This window comes from Oncorhynchus mykiss, chromosome 1, assembly GCF_013265735.2.
Source record: "Oncorhynchus mykiss isolate Arlee chromosome 1, USDA_OmykA_1.1, whole genome shotgun sequence".
Taxonomy (NCBI): domain Eukaryota; kingdom Metazoa; phylum Chordata; class Actinopteri; order Salmoniformes; family Salmonidae; genus Oncorhynchus; species Oncorhynchus mykiss.
The window spans coordinates 80,220,529-80,237,894 of record NC_048565.1 but is presented as its reverse complement, the minus strand read 5'-3'; the positions used below and the strand labels follow the sequence as shown (position 1 = coordinate 80,237,894).

General features: G+C 48.1%; 1 protein-coding gene across 1 annotated transcript; it reads left to right on the top strand.

The window, feature by feature from the left end:
• The first annotated feature begins 1,464 nt into the window (after positions 1-1,464).
• On the top strand, positions 1,465-16,879 carry LOC110530266 (DEAH (Asp-Glu-Ala-Asp/His) box polypeptide 57). The gene is made up of 21 exons (XM_036986459.1): positions 1,465-1,755; positions 2,109-2,300; positions 2,488-3,577; positions 3,826-3,947; positions 4,174-4,369; positions 5,965-6,089; positions 6,197-6,330; positions 8,214-8,268; positions 8,374-8,585; positions 12,661-12,777; positions 12,968-13,064; positions 13,211-13,384; positions 13,630-13,830; positions 14,111-14,387; positions 14,662-14,757; positions 15,026-15,109; positions 15,210-15,347; positions 15,458-15,532; positions 15,620-15,754; positions 15,872-16,072; positions 16,261-16,879. Exons 1-21 carry the CDS (start codon positions 1,607-1,609, stop codon positions 16,402-16,404), a joined length of 4,014 nt encoding a protein of 1,337 aa, XP_036842354.1. The 5' UTR covers positions 1,465-1,606; the 3' UTR covers positions 16,405-16,879.
• Positions 16,880-17,366: the final 487 nt, after the last annotated feature.

The window sequence follows — 17,366 nt, the reverse complement described above, 5'->3', positions numbered from 1 at the left end:
GCTGGTCCAGCTGATTTTGTTGCACTCTGCACTTCCCTAAACGTTATGTTACCATGGCAACTCTAAAGTTATACAACTTTCAACGGAAAAGAAACTTTGACCTCTGATTCATTAACCAATGAGAGAGGAGCTGAATTTGCCGGTGGACGGATCAGCTTTGTGTCAGGTTTGTACACGTTCTTCGGTCTCTGGCTAAATAAACTGTTATTTATCTCTCCTATGTGTTTTTTTCCTCGACCGTTCGTAGATTGTACCTTTTTTATAAGCAAAAGCTTTCACTGAATGTCCTCTTGCCCATAAAGAAATAAACAATGTTTTCTACCAACCTGCCGGTAGCTAGGCTAACTATTTAGCTAGCTAACGGTAGCTAGCATGGCTACTGACTAGCCATCTTCAGTACAAGCTGACTGTTAAGTGTACTGTTGAGTCATTCTATTCAATTATCTCGTTTGCCCACACCCCATTGCGTTTTATGAACTAAACACGATGTAAACGTGTTTTGTCAGCCAGAAAGTACAACTTTAGCTACCCAGTTCTCCCGTTTAAGGCACCGCCACCGTGCCTTGTATAATTATGGCCACCGGCGCCGTATGTGTCATTGAACTAAAAACTGAAGCCCAGAGTAGGAAGTGAAGTCAGCAACTGCAAAACAACCGAGTGCTACAGTAATGCAAGAGGTATGTCCGGCGCATAATAACATAGTTACCTGGCAATGTGTTATGCTATTGAATAGTCAAAGGCTCGTTGCAAACTACATCTGGTATTAGACTGCATCTCTCTCTCTACAGGTCGACAACTGTATCTTCCTCTCATCCAGCACAGGTCAGAAGCAGGTGTCAAATGCCATTGCATTGAAGGTATGTGTGATGACTATGCACTTAGTTTTGTGTAGACCTTATTCATGAAATAGACACACATTTTAACTCTAGATGCTTTCCAACCCTGAGTAGGGTTGACACCACAGCACTAATAATGTACCTCTTGATTTATCTGCTTTTGTTCTCTTCAGGTGTGATTGTACTTTGGATTACAGAAAGAGACTTGAAATGAGTGGAAGAAGGAGGGGGCAGCCCAACAGAGGTGGAGGGCGATTTAACAAGCCCAGAGGAGGAGGAGGAAGAGGGAGGGGGGGAGGAGGAGGAGGTGGGGGAGGAGGAGGAGGTGGGGGAGGAGGTGGAAAGGCAGCTAGTGGTGGCTGGGATGACGGTGATGATTTCAGTCTTGATTTTGGACCCAGTCGCTCAAACAGGTACAGTGTAATTACATTTACATTTTAGTAATTTAGCCAACACTCTTATCCTGAGCATTTGTCTTAAGATAATTAGTTAGCTACTAGAGTAGTCATAATTGCTCTGATCCTTTGAAATGTGGAATAAGCCTGAATAATTAACTTATTTCTCATCTCTCTTTCTCTATCCACAGGCCCACCTCGGGCAGAGGAAGGGGTGGGGGCAGCCGGGGCAGCGGGGGTAGCAGCAGAGGTAGAGGAGGAAGGGGAAGGAGCTCTGGTGGAGGGAGGGGTAGAGGTGGCGGAGATAGGGGTAGGGGAAAGGTTAATGGTAGGGGTTTACCCAAATCCCTAATTAGCGAGAGACCTCGGCCTAGAATGCTGAATGAAGACAGTCCTCGCCTCAGGCCTGAGATGATGGGCAACATGCCCATGCAGAAGATCTTCATGACCAATGAGAACCAGGAGCAGGTGAAAGAGCTGCTGAGAGAGCTGCAGACCCAGGACTACGACGACGAGCCATATGAGTGAGTGTTCTCAAAACATACTGTGAGAGACTGTCCACTGGAGGGCCTTTAGAACACTGGGGTGCCTTTAAAACACTGGGGTGCCTTTAGAACACTCCTTTAGGACACTGGGGTGCCTTTAGAACACTCCTTTAGAACACCGGGGTGCCTTTAGAACACTCCTTTAGGACACTGGGGTGCCTTTAGAACACTGGGGGACTGTATAATATTAGAATCATTGGTTTGTGTTCAGGGATGGTGTTTTCTTCTCGGTAGAGATTTGTTTAGTTGCACTGGGATGTATCAGGTGTCACCTTGTTGACCCGAATAGACTAATAACATCACGTGATCTTATCCCACCTTTCCTTTCTCAGTGAAGAAGAGGAGTATGAGGAAGAGGAGGAGTATGATGAGCTGGATTACCGGGAGGAAGGGCAGTTCTGGAACACCCATGATGAGCCTGTTGGGAGTGCAGAGAGCCCCGTCTTTGATCCTGACTCTGAGGATGAACGGCGGCCCACTCCCGAGCCAGTCATAGGACTGTTTGCCATAGGAAAGCTCTGCAGGTATCAACACCACTTAGATTCAGACTTAACCTTCTGTACCCATCTCAGCTGTAATCATATGTCAGGGTGGGATATTTAGTGACACTTTTTAAATTGTTTAGGAAGGGGGTTGCTTCCAGTCATTTTGATGAATGTGTCATGTCTTGATGTGTCGTTTCTAACATCCCTCCCTCGGCGTTGTGTGTAGGTATGGTTTCGACCGGGAGCGCAGCAAGCAGGCCCTGGAGGCAGGTGTTGGGGAGGTGGGAGCCACCATGGAACAGCTGCTCCTCCAGGTCTTCTCCGAGCGCTACGGCCCCAAAGCTGTCTCCCCCGATGGCCTCCAAGGGGCGCCCATGGACGAGTGCCTCACCCAGAGACAGGAGGAGGCCTTGGCCCTCACCGCCATCTACGGCGACCGCTTCACCGAGCGCATCGCCAACAGCGTTTGGACTGTCACTTTGGACCCTGACTTCCTGGCTGACATTGCAGGAGGAAAACAGAACACATCTGCTCGTACCGACAACTCCGTTCAAATTAGGGACGTCTGCAGCTTCTACCTAAAGGGTGCCGGCTGCAAGTTTGGAGCTAAGTGCAAGTATAAGCACCAGATGCCCACCAAGGGAACAGCTTCGGGCCCTCAAGACCCCGTGGGAGCCAGCCAACCTGGGTTCAGCAGCTACTCCTCTCCAGAGTACGTGCTGGAGGTCCGCTTCCCTAAAGGGAACCGCTACCCCTTCCAGGCCCCTGTCGTGGCCTTCAGCACTAACGATGAGACCATAGGGTCCGCAGCCAGGCTGAGTGTCACAGAGCATCTGTTCGGGGAGGCCTTGGCTGCAGCGAAGGAGGGGGAGCCCGTGGTCTACACCCTGATCACTTGCTGCGAGGACGAGGTCACCATGAAGGAGCTGCTGTCAGTCACGCATCATAAATACAGCTCCCTGCCCCCTGTGGTAGTGGCTCCACCCCCTGCTGCTGTTGCCATGACGAAGAGCAAGAGTGGGAGGAGCAACACGGCATCACATGTGGAGAGCAAGAGTAGTACGAACATCAACAGAACTACCCCAACTAACAGCACCGCCAACAGCAGCACTGCCCCAACTAACAGAACAAGCAGCCACAGGATACAGCAGGCCACAGAAGACTTGGAGGAGGAGGAGGATGAGGAAGGAGTGGTGGTTCCTCAGACTGAGAGCTATGTCAACCTGAGGAAGAAGATGGTGAAGAGACATGAAGAGAGGACAGGGAGCCAGCAAAAGGAGAACGCCAAACTGTGTCGAGAGTTCAGGACAAAACAGGTAGAGTAGAGAACGTACTTCATTCTGGGCTGTTACTACAGTACATGAGGGACATGTAAACAGCCTGTCTTATGCTATTTAGCTCCATCTATTGGTGGTATGGGAGACTTGCGATTCATCAGTCCTGTCCATTACTAGTCAAGGCCATATCCGTAGTCATGAAAAAGCTCGCTCCCTAAGGATGATATGCGAATGTCTGTTCTTTTTTTCTCCATCTAATTCCCTCTTACTGTTCCTTTCTCTGCCAGTCATCCAGGCGCTTCACCTCCATGTTGCAGCAGAGACAGAAGCTGCCTGCTTGGAATGAGAAGGAGAACATCCTGGACCTGTTGGACAACTGCCAGGTGCTAGTGGTCAGTGGCATGACTGGGTGAGTCAGTGACAGGCCTGAGTCCACTGCAGCATAGCACACTGGCCAATATGGTATATTTCTAGGACCATTTTCAATATTTGCATCAATCTGGAAAGTAAAATCTAGTAATTAGTTACAGACAGTTGTTTGTGTGGAATGTCACAGATGTTACTAGGGATGTTGCATTTTGCAGTGTTCTGTTTTTGGTGTTAATATATGGTGTCTTTATGGTGGTCTTGTACAGGTGTGGTAAGACCACCCAGATCCCTCAGTTCATTCTGGATGCATCTCTGAGTGGGCCTACTGACCAGGTGGCTAACATCATCTGCACCCAGCCCCGCCGAATCTCTGCCATCTCCGTGGCTGAGAGGGTGGCACAGGAGCGGGCAGAACGCCTCGGTAACTCAGTGGGTTACCAGATCCGCCTGGAGACTGTCAGGGTCAGTGGAACTTAATGTTGTTCACATGCATAACCTTGCATTCTGGTTAAAGCTGTTTAAAAAAAACTTGAATTACACTTGCTCCCTCTCTCCCATCTCCCATATGAGAGAGAGAGAGGAATATGAGAGAGAGAGAGAGAGAGAGAGAGAGGAATATGAGAGAGGAATATGAGAGAGGAATATGAGAGAGGAATATGAGAGAGAGAGAGGAATATGAGAGAGAGAGAGGAATATGAGAGAGAGAAGGGAATATATGAGAGAGAGGGGGGAATATGAGAGAGAGAGAGGGGAATATGAGAGAGAGAGAGGGGAATATGAGAGAGAGAGAGGGGAATATGAGAGAGAGAGAGGGGAATATGAGAGAGAGAGAGGGGAATATGAGAGAGAGAGAGGGGAATATGAGAGAGAGAGGGGAATATGAGAGAGAGAGAGGGGAATATGAGGGAGAGGGGAATATGAGAGAGGGGAATATGAGAGGGGAATATGAGAGAGAGGAGAGGGAGAGGGGAATATGAGAGAGAGAGGAGAGGGAGAGGGGAATATGAGAGAGAGGGGAATATGAGAGAGAGGGGAATATGAGAGAGAGAGGAGAGGGAGAGGGGAATATGAGAGAGAGAGGAGAGGGAGAGGGGAATATGAGAGAGAGAGGAGAGGGAGAGGGGAATATGAGAGAGAGAGGAGAGGGAGAGGGGAATATGAGAGAGAGAGGAGAGGGAGAGGGGAATATGAGAGAGAGAGGAGAGGGAGAGGGGAATATGAGAGAGAGAGGAGAGGGAGAGGGGAATATGAGAGAGAGAGGAGAGGGAGAGGGGAATATGAGAGAGAGGAGAGGGAGAGGGGAATATGAGAGAGAGGAGAGGGAGAAGGGAATATGAGGGAGAGGGGAATATGAGAGAGGAGAGGGGAATATGAGAGAGAGAGGGGAATATGAGAGAGAGAGAGAGGGGAATATGAGAGGAGAGAGAGAGAGAGGGGAATATGAGAGAGAGGGGAATATGAGAGAGAGAGGAATATGAGAGAGAGAGAAATATGAGAGAGGGAGAGGAATATGAGAGAGAGAGGAGAGAGAGGGGAATATGAGAGAGAGGGGAATATGAGAGAGAGAGGAATATGAGAGAGAGAAATATGAGAGGGGGGGGGGGTATGACGGCGAGAGAGGGGATGTGAGAGGAATTTGAGAGAGAGAGAAATATGAGAGAGGGAGAGGAATATGAGAGAGAGAGGAGAGAGAGAGGGGAATATGAGAGAGAGAGGAGAGAGAGAGGGGAATATGAGAGAGAGAGGAGAGAGAGAGGAATATGAGAGAGAGAAATATGAGAGAGGGAGAGGAATATGAGAGAGAGAGGAGAGAGAGAGGGGAATATGAGAGAGAGAGGAGAGAGAGAGGAATATGAGAGAGAGAAATATGAGAGGGGGGGGATATGACGGCGAGAGAGAGGGATGTGAGAGAGGAATATGAGAGAGAGAGAGGGGAATATGAGAGAGAGAGAGGAATATGAATTTCTCTCACCCCCCACCCCCCCCACCCCCCCCCCCCCCCCCCCCCCCCCCCCCCCCCCCCCCCGTGTGTGTGTGTGTCTCTCTCTCTCCCTCAGTCTGCGGCCACCAGGCTGCTGTACTGCACCACAGGAGTTCTACTGAGGAGGCTGGAGGGGGAGGCAGACCTCACAGGGATCTCTCATGTCATAGTGGATGAGGTGCATGAGCGCACAGAGGAGAGGTGAGATATCAAACACTGACTCGCTCATTATCGTGCTAGTAGCCTCTCCGTGCTTTTGACCACTGTCTCTTTCGCTCTCTCGCTCACCCTCCGTCCCTCTCCCTCAGTGACTTCCTCCTGTTGGTGTTGAAGGATCTGATGGTACAGCGACCAGATCTGAAGATCATCCTGATGAGTGCCACCCTCAACGCCGACCTCTTCTCCCAGTACTACAACAACTGTAACACCATCCACATACCAGGTACGGATACACACCCTCTACCCCAGCACACACCGTCCACATACCAGGTACTGATACACACCCTCTACCCCAGCACACACCGTCCACATACCAGGTACTGATACACACCCTCTACCCCAGCACACACCGTCCACACACCAGGTACTGATACACACCCTCTACCCCAGCACACACCGTCCACATACCAGGTACTGACACACACCCTCTACCCCAGCACACACCGTCCACATACCAGGTACTGATACACACCCTCTACCCCAGCACACACCAGGTACTGATACACACCCTCTACCCCAGCACACACCGTCCACATACCAGGTACTGACACACACCCTCTACCCCAGCACACACCGTCCACATACCAGGTACTGACACACACCCTCTACCCCAGCACACACCGTCCACATACCAGGTACTGATACACACCCTCTACCCCAGCACACACCGTCCACATACCAGGTACTGATACACACCCTCTACCCCAGCACACACCGTCCACATACCAGGTACTGATACACACCCTCTACCCCAGCACACACCGTCCACATACCAGGTACTGATACACACCCTCTACCCCAGCACACACCGTCCACATACCAGGTACTGATACACACCCTCTACCCCAGCACACACCGTCCACATACCAGGTACTGATACACACCCTCTACCCCAGCACACACCGTCCACATACCAGGTACTGATACACACCCTCTACCCCAGCACACACCGTCCACATACCAGGTACTGACACACACCCTCTACCCCAGCACACACTGTCCACATACCAGGTACTGATACACACCCTCTACCCCAGCACACACCATCCACATACCAGGTACTGATACACACCCTCTACCCCAGCACACACCGTCCACAGGTACGCACCCTTGTGGGGCCCCAGTGTTGAGGATCAGCGGGGTGGAGATGTTGTTACCTACCCTCACCACCTGGGGGCGGCCCGTCAGGAAGTCCAGGACCAAGTTGTACAGGGCGGGGTCGAGACCCAGGGTCTCGAACTTGATGACGAGTTTGGAGGGTACTATGGTGTTGAATGCCGAGCTGTAGTCGATGAACAGCATTCTCACATAGGTATTCCTCTTGTCCAGATGGGTTAGGGCAGTGTGATTTGCGATTGCGTCGTCTGTGGACCTATTTGGGCGGTAAGCAAATTGGAGTAGTTCTAGGGTGTCAGGTAGGGTGGAGGTGATATGGTCCTTGACTAGTCTCTCAAAGCACTTCATGATGACGGAATTGAGTACTACGGGGCGGTAGTCATTTAGCTCAGTTACCTTAGCTTTCTTGGGAACAAGAACAATGGTGGCCCTCTTGAAGCATGTGGGAACAGCAGACTGGGATAAGGATTGATTGAATATGTCCGTAAACACACCAGCCAGCTGGTCTGCGCATGCTCTGAGGACGCGGCTGGGGATGCTGTCTGGTCCTGCAGCCTTGCGAGGGTTAACACGTTAAACTGTTTTGTTCACGTCGGCTGCGGTGAAGGAGAGTCCGCAGGTTTTGGTAGCGGTCCGTGTCAGTGGCACTGTGTTGTCCTCAAAGCGAGCAAAGAAGTTGTTTAGTTTGTCTGGGAGCAAGACATCCTGGTCCGTGACGTGGCTAGTTTTCCTTTTATAGTCCGTGATTGACTGTAGACCCTGCCATATACCTCTCGTGTCTGAGCCGTTTTAATGGACGCTGTGGGTACAACATCGCCGATGCACTTGCTAATAAACCCTCTCACTGAATCGGCGTATTCATCAATGTTGTTCGCTGCAATGCGGAAAATATCCCAGTCCACGTCTCTTAGCGTATTTAGGGCAAGGTGTATAACAAAGTGTATAGTTAGACCAGTCAGTAGTTACGTCACGATCTCTTGTGTTTCCCAGGACGCACTTTCCCTGTCGACCAGTTTTTCCTGGAAGATGCAGTTGCCAAAACCCGGTAAATATGGCACTCCCAAACCTGAAATATTGTACCATAAACACAACAAGGTGTTGTTTCTGTTCTTCAGGTTTGTTTGACCTGTACAATCTACTCTCCTCCCAGGTATGTGATTGAGGATGGCAGTCCGTTCATGCGCTCGGGCGGGGGGAAGTCCTCATCAGGCAGTAAGGGAGGCAGAGGGGGGGCCAAAGACCCCGTGGACCAGCTGGGAGACGACATGTGGTCCTTCATGAACCTCCAGAAAAAAGACTTCATTAAAGACTCCATCCCTGACCAGCAGCTCAGCCTGCAGGAACTCACTGTCCGATACAAAGGTTTCTGATCTCCCCTCTGCTAAATACACCACACTGTCTGAAATGGAACCCTATTCCCCTCTGCTAAATACACCACACTGTCTGAAATGGAACCCTATTCCCCTCTGCTAAATACACCACACTGTCTGAAATGGAACCCTATTCCCCTCTGCTAAATACACCACACTGTCTGAAATGGAACCCTATTCCCCTCTGCTAAATACACCACACTGTCTGAAATGGAACCCTATTCCCCACGGCTAAATACACCACCCTGTCTGAAATGGAACCCTATTCCCCTCTGCTAAATACACCACACTGTCTGAAATGGAACCCTATTCCCCTCTGCTAAATACACCACACTGTCTGAAATGGAACCCTATTCCCCTCTGCTAAATACACCACACTGTCTGAAATGGAACCCTATTCCCCTCTGCTAAATACACCACACTGTCTGAAATGGAACCCTATTCCCCTCTGCTAAATACACCACACTGTCTGAAATGGAACCCTATTCCCCTCTGCTAAATACACCACACTGTCTGAAATGGAACCCTATTCCCCTCTGCTAAATACACCACACTGTCTGAAATGGAACCCTATTCCCCTCTGCTAAATACACCACACTGTCTGAAATGGAACTGTATTCCCCTCTGCTAAATACACCACACTGTCTGAAATGGAACCCTATTCCCCTCTGCTAAATACACCACACTGTCTGAAATGGAACCCTATTCCCCTCTGCTAAATACACCACACTGTCTGAAATGGAACCCTATTCCCCTCTGCTAAATACACCACACTGTCTGAAATGGAACTGTATTCCCCTCTGCTAAATACACCACACTGTCTGAAATGGAACCCTATTCCCCTCTGCTAAATACACCACACTGTCTGAAATGGAACTGTATTCCCCTCTGCTAAATACACCACACTGTCTGAAATGGAACCCTATTCCCCTCTGCTAAATACACCACACTGTCTGAAATGGAACCCTATTCCCCTCTGCTAAATACACCACACTGTCTGAAATGGAACTGTATTCCCCTCTGCTAAATACACCACACTGTCTGAAATGGAACCCTATTCCCCTCTGCTAAATACACCACACTGTCTGAAATGGAACCCTATTCCCCTCTGCTAAATACACCACACTGTCTGAAATGGAACCCTATTCCCCTCTGCTAAATACACCACACTGTCTGAAATGGAACCCTATTCCCCACGGCTAAATACACCACACTGTCTGAAATGGAACTGTATTCCCCTCTGCTAAATACACCACACTGTCTGAAATGGAACCCTATTCCCCTCTGCTAAATACACCACACTGTCTGAAATGGAACTGTATTCCCCTCTGCTAAATACACCACACTGTCTGAAATGGAACCCTATTCCCCTCTGCTAAATACACCACACTGTCTGAAATGGAACCCTATTCCCCTCTGCTAAATACACCACACTGTCTGAAATGGAACTGTATTCCCCTCTGCTAAATACACCACACTGTCTGAAATGGAACCCTATTCCCCTCTGCTAAATACACCACACTGTCTGAAATGGAACTGTATTCCCCTCTGCTAAATACACCACACTGTCTGAAATGGAACCCTATTCCCCTCTGCTAAATACACCACACTGTCTGAAATGGAACCCTATTCCCCTCTGCTAAATACACCACACTGTCTGAAATGGAACCCTATTCCCCTCTGCTAAATACACCACACTGTCTGAAATGGAACCCTATTCCCCACGGCTAAATACACCACACTGTCTGAAATGGAACTGTATTCCCCTCTGCTAAATACACCACACTGTCTGAAATGGAACCCTATTCCCCTCTGCTAAATACACCACACTGTCTGAAATGGAACCCTATTCCCCTCTGCTAAATACACCACACTGTCTGAAATGGAACCCTATTCCCCTCTGCTAAATACACCACACTGTCTGAAATGGAACCCTATTCCCCTCTGCTAAATACACCACACTGTCTGAAATGGAACTGTATTCCCCTCTGCTAAATACACCACACTGTCTGAAATGGAACCCTATTCCCCTCTGCTAAATACACCACACTGTCTGAAATGGAACCCTATTCCCCTCTGCTAAATACACCACACTGTCTGAAATGGAACCCTATTCCCCTCTGCTAAATACACCACACTGTCTGAAATGGAACTGTATTCCCCACGGCTAAATACACCACACTGTCTGAAATGGAACCCTATTCCCCTCTGCTAAATACACCACACTGTCTGAAATGGAACCCTATTCCCCTCTGCTAAATACACCACACTGTCTGAAATGGAACCCTATTCCCCTCTGCTAAATACACCACACTGTCTGAAATGGAACTGTATTCCCCACGGCTAAATACACCACACTGTCTGAAATGGAACTGTATTCCCCTCTGCTAAATACACCACACTGTCTGAAATGGAACCCTATTCCCCTCTGCTAAATACACCACACTGTCTGAAATGGAACCCTATTCCCCTCTGCTAAATACACCACACTGTCTGAAATGGAACCCTATTCCCCTCTGCTAAATACACCACACTGTCTGAAATGGAACCCTATTCCCCTCTGCTAAATACACCACACTGTCTGAAATGGAACCCTATTCCCCTCTGCTAAATACACCACACTGTCTGAAATGGAACCCTATTCCCCTCTGCTAAATATACCACACTGTCTGAAATGGAACCCTATTCCCCTCTGCTAAATACACCACACTGTCTGAAATGGAACCCTATTCCCCTCTGCTAAATACACCACACTGTCTGAAATGGAACCCTATTCCCCTCTGCTAAATACACCACACTGTCTGAAATGGAACCCTATTCCCCTCTGCTAAATACACCACACTGTCTGAAATGGAACCCTATTCCCCTCTGCTAAATACACCACACTGTCTGAAATGGAACCCTATTCCCCTCTGCTAAATACACCACACTGTCTGAAATGGAACTGTATTCCCCTCTGCTAAATACACCACACTGTCTGAAATGGAACCCTATTCCCCTCTGCTAAATACACCACACTGTCTGAAATGGAACCCTATTCCCCTCTGCTAAATACACCACACTGTCTGAAATGGAACCCTATTCCCCTCTGCTAAATACACCACACTGTCTGAAATGGAACTGTATTCCCCACGGCTAAATACACCACACTGTCTGAAATGGAACCCTATTCCCCTCTGCTAAATACACCACACTGTCTGAAATGGAACCCTATTCCCCTCTGCTAAATACACCACACTGTCTGAAATGGAACCCTATTCCCCTCTGCTAAATACACCACACTGTCTGAAATGGAACTGTATTCCCCACGGCTAAATACACCACACTGTCTGAAATGGAACTGTATTCCCCTCTGCTAAATACACCACACTGTCTGAAATGGAACTGTATTCCCCTCTGCTAAATACACCACACTGTCTGAAATGGAACCCTATTCCCCTCTGCTAAATACACCACACTGTCTGAAATGGAACTGTATTCCCCTCTGCTAAATACACCACACTGTCTGAAATGGAACCCTATTCCCCTCTGCTAAATACACCACACTGTCTGAAATGGAACCCTATTCCCCTCTGCTAAATACACCACACTGTCTGAAATGGAACCCTATTCCCCTCTGCTAAATACACCACACTGTCTGAAATGGAACCCTATTCCCCTCTGCTAAATACACCACACTGTCTGAAATGGAACCCTATTCCCCTCTGCTAAATACACCACACTGTCTGAAATGGAACCCTATTCCCCTCTGCTAAATATACCACACTGTCTGAAATGGAACCCTATTCCCCTCTGCTAAATACACCACACTGTCTGAAATGGAACCCTATTCCCCTCTGCTAAATACACCACACTGTCTGAAATGGAACCCTATTCCCCTCTGCTAAATACACCACACTGTCTGAAATGGAACCCTATTCCCCTCTGCTAAATACACCACACTGTCTGAAATGGAACCCTATTCCCCTCTGCTAAATACACCACACTGTCTGAAATGGAACCCTATTCCCCACGGCTACTTTGTCTGGGAGGAGAATGTTAATCAGGATGTTTTTGTTTGTTTAAAGACACCAAGAAGTCTGTCTTGAAGACCATATCTGCCATGGACCTGGATAAGATCAACATGGACCTGGTGGAGAGTGTGCTGGAGTATATTGTGGACGGGGACCATAGCTACCCTCCAGGTGAGCGAGCACTACAGACAGAATTATTACTATGAATAGATGCACAGATGAATAGATAGATGCACAGTAAAGGTGTAGCAATATGATTTCAATTGAGTTAACATTTGATCATGAAGTTATGCAGTACCTGTGTGTTAATACTCCTGTAACAACATTAACAACACAACCTTCCCTGTCCTGCTCTGTCCAGGTGCTGTGTTGGTATTCATGCCGGGCCTGGCTGAGATTAAGACTCTTTATGAGCAGCTCCAGTCCAACAGGATGTTCAACAACCGGAACAGAGCCAGGTACGGAAATACGTGGACCACTGTACTGGATGAGATTCTGATTTGTGTGTGATTGTGATGGGTTGAGGTTTTCTACCGGTGTGTTTGTGGTACAGCTGTAGATGGGTTATGTTTGTTGTGGATATAGTTGTGTGTGTGTGTCCCAGGTGTGTGGTGTACCCGCTCCACTCGTCCCTGTCTAACGAGGAGCAACAGGCTGTGTTCAAGCGGCCACCAGAGGGCGTCACCAAGATCATTATCTCCACCAACATCGCTGAGACCTCCGTTACCATCGACGACGTGGTCTACGTTGTGGACTCAGGCAAGATGAAGGAGAAGAGGTACTATAACCTCTGACCTCTAAACCCTCTGATGTCTTTGCTCAACTGGTTTCCTTTACAGTCAAATTCTGATGAGAGCACATTGGATAAGTTCAAACTCTGTTAATTGGTACAACTCGTATATTCTCTATACTAACCTCTTGTAAGGAGGGGACCAAGTCCTTGATAACTGTGCCTGTGAGGATGCTTATAAAACACCAGATGGTATGTGAGTGTTATTTCGCTGACTCAGTCTGTCCCCTCAGTTACGACGCCTCTAAGAGCATGGAGAGCCTGGAGGAGTCGTGGGTGTCCCGTGCCAACGCCCTGCAGAGGAGAGGGCGAGCTGGCCGCGTGGCCTCAGGGGTGTGCTTCCATCTCTTCACCAGCCACTGCTTCCAACACCAACTGGCAGAGCAGCAGCTGCCAGAGATCCAGAGAGTCCCCTTGGAGCAGCTCTGCCTCAGGTAATCAGAGCAGAACAGGATTCATGTCCCCTAACTACAGCACTGTGCTTCTCGTGGCGCTCTCAACTGACCAATTAGGTATTATTTACTCATGTACTGGGTACTGTCTCATGTAGATCCTTATTTAACCACTGACAGTCATTCATTTGAACCTTCCCTGCATTTTCGATGTAGGAACTCATGATGTGTTGTCACCAATGTAAACATTTTCACTTGGAGATTTCCCAACTCCCCTCTTTCTCCAACTCCATTTGTCTTTATCCCCACTTCCACCTCTCAGGATTAAGATCCTGGATGTGTTTGCGGAGCGGCCATTGGATTCTGTGTTCTCCCGGCTCATTGAGCCCCCGGCCATGGGCAGTCTGGATGCGGCCAAGCAGCGTTTGCAGGACCTGGGGGCTCTGACGGCCGACGAGAAGCTCACCCCTCTGGGCTATCACCTGGCCTGTCTGCCTGTGGACGTGCGCATTGGCAAACTCATGCTGTTTGGTGCCATCTTTCGCTGCCTGGACCCTGCCCTCACCATCGCTGCCAGCCTGGCTTTCAAGTCCCCTTTCGTAAGCCACCTCTAACTACCATTTGGGGCTCTGAGCCTACCAATGGTCTTGGGAATGAGTAGAAACGTTAACTGAAAAGAAAGGAGCAATAATTAAGAATTGTCACTGTGAAGTGTGAACTCCTGTGATTCACTCTGTGAATGTTGAAAAGGGGAAAAAACATTTCCATTTTTCACAGTCGCAAGTCTCTCTCCTGTGTTCTCACCCCTCTCCTGTGTCCTCTCCTGCTTTCTCCTTTCTTTCCTCTCCTGCGGTGTGTTCTTCCTGTGGCCAGGTGTCTCCTTGGGATAAGAGGGAGGAGGCCAATGAGAAGAAGCTGAATTATGCCCTGGCCAACAGTGACCATCTGGCCCTGCTGCAGGCATACAAGGTGCTGTGCTGTACATATTGGATAGACCTGAACCACTCCACTGTGTATCCTCTAACCATGTCATCCATATTGACATGCCGTAACACTCACTCAATACTGAAATGTTAGCTGAACCAGCTATGAAAAATTGCATTTGCCTTGAGAAACAGATGAACAGGTTCTGAGTGGTAATTCAATATGTAGAACCATCTAAAACACAGAGTAGCTATACATACGATTTGCAGTGGATATGTGACTGTCTAAGGTAATCTGTGTTGCCGTTGCGCAGGGCTGGTGTGGTGCAGCCAGAAACGGGAATCAGGCCGGGTTTCAGTACTGCAGAGAGAACTTTCTGTCTAGCCGGGGCTTACAGGTGAGATACTCTTCTGTGGCATCGTCTCCTGACAGGTGGCATTATTACCATGTTTTGTACAGTACTTGCAAGAGTCTGAGATGTGCTTTTTGGTGTGCAGGAGATAGCCAGTCTGAAGAGGCAGTTTACAGAGCTGCTGTCTGATATTGGCTTCGTCAAGGAGGGACTGAAGGCTAGAGTCATTGAGAGAATGGCTGCCAAAGGGACTGATGGTATAATGGAGGCTACAGGCTGTGAGGTAGGAAATATATATCTTAAGAAATCTCCATTATATAAATCCTGCATTGCTATATAAAATCTGTTCTTAAATCATTAAGTGAATCATTTCACCCTTTAACTCTTGGACAGGCCAACCTCAACTCTGACAACATCAGGTTGATGTCTGCCATGCTCTGTGCTGCCCTATATCCCAATGTAGTACAGGTGAGCCTTCCTCCATCCAGCATGATCAACAGCTCAGTTCTTGTATAATGTGTGTACCTGAGCTAAGCCAGTGTTTCCCTGTGCTAGGTGAGGTCTCCTCATGAGAAGTTCAAGCAGACCAGTAAAGGAGCGGTGAAGATGCAGCCCAAAGCAGACGAGTTGCGCTACATGACCAAGAATGACGGCTGTGTCCACGTACACCCCTCCTCCGTCAACTACACGGTAACACAAAGCCCCACGAATAAAGTACAGAGACAACCACTACTCTTTCACAGTAACTAAACAACCACACAATAGATACCGGGTTAGTTTGTGTGTGCCTGTGTGTGGTGGTTTCAGGTGCGCCACTACGACAGCCCCTACCTGGTGTACCATGAGAAGGTGAAGACGAGCCGTGTGTTCATCAGAGACTGCAGCATGGTGTCGGTGTACCCCTTGGTGCTGTTTGGGGGGGGACAGGTCAACGTTGAGCTGCAGAAGAGCGAGTTCGTCATCTCCCTGGACGACGGCTGGATCCGGTTCGCCGCAGCATCGCACCAGGTCAGCCGATTGGCTATCATTCTCAGAATGACGATTTAAGATCCTGACCTGGCTACCTGGCCCCTAGTTATAGCCTGGTCAGTTCACGTGTTCAGGGCAGGGGGAACTGGGCCATTAAAATGAGTAATAAGCTCTTCGTCAATCAGCTCTGTGTTCCTGACTGCAGTATCTTCTGTGTGTGGCTGCAGGTGGCAGAGCTGGTGAAGGAGCTGCGCTGGGAGTTGGACCAGCTCCTCGAAGATAAGATCAGAAACCCCAGCATGGACCTGTGTACTTGCCCGAGAGGCTCCCGTATCATCCACATGATCGTCAAGCTCATCACCACCCAGTAAACCACCCCGCTCCCCTTCATTACACACCCAGCACTTGTCTTTAGATGAATACTTTGCTCCACCTCCCAGTCTTACAGTACATTGGATCAAGTCTTATTGGTGGTAGCATTGCAATGATACAAGTGCTGCTGAACAAGCATACTGAAATCGCTGTTTTTGCTGTCATAGGAAGTGCAATAGATTTGGCAGAGTTGTTTGTTAAATTTGAACTGAATTGCTAAAAAGGTTATTTACCTGAAATGGTAATTTGCCATTGTTTGTGTATATATATATTTTGGCCACATTTCCTGTATATATGGGAAACTCAAGTTGCGTTTTATTATAGGTTGTGCCTTTCTTGCACACAACTAAAAATAGCATTTGAGTCCATATTGGATTCCCGTACTGAAAATGGTTGCACATTTATGCTTTTGTGTGTATTTAGAAATAACTAATGCATGATTGACTGAAATGTGAATAAAGCTCTAAGAGCTTCTGCATTATTGTCTTACTGTACATTTATATAGATAAAATGAACAAGCTGATGTAAAAATCATGCCATCACTATTAAAAGGGCTCATTGAAATGTAGACAATTTGGTAAAAAGCTGCCAAAGAATTTATAAACAATGTCTCATCAGCTTCAGTGACTAACTTTAGTCTGATGAATATTACAACTGAAAATAAACCAAAATAAGTTGTGTGGGTGAATTGATGTAGTCCTTTTTAGTTGTTCAATTGTTTAAGCACAATCACGTTGTAGACATTGTGAAGTCTTCCACTTAATATCTACATTTTGCTGTATTAAAAGTTGACATTTTTAAAGGCACAATGCATTCAAACCTGATTTTTCCCTGTGTTTTTATATATTTTCACACTGAGTTTGGAAGAACCATCTAAGACACAGCTTATTGATGGCCAAGGCTCTGACACCGCCAACCTCCGAGGCAATAGCATTGACGCCTTTTGTGCTGAATGTCAAAA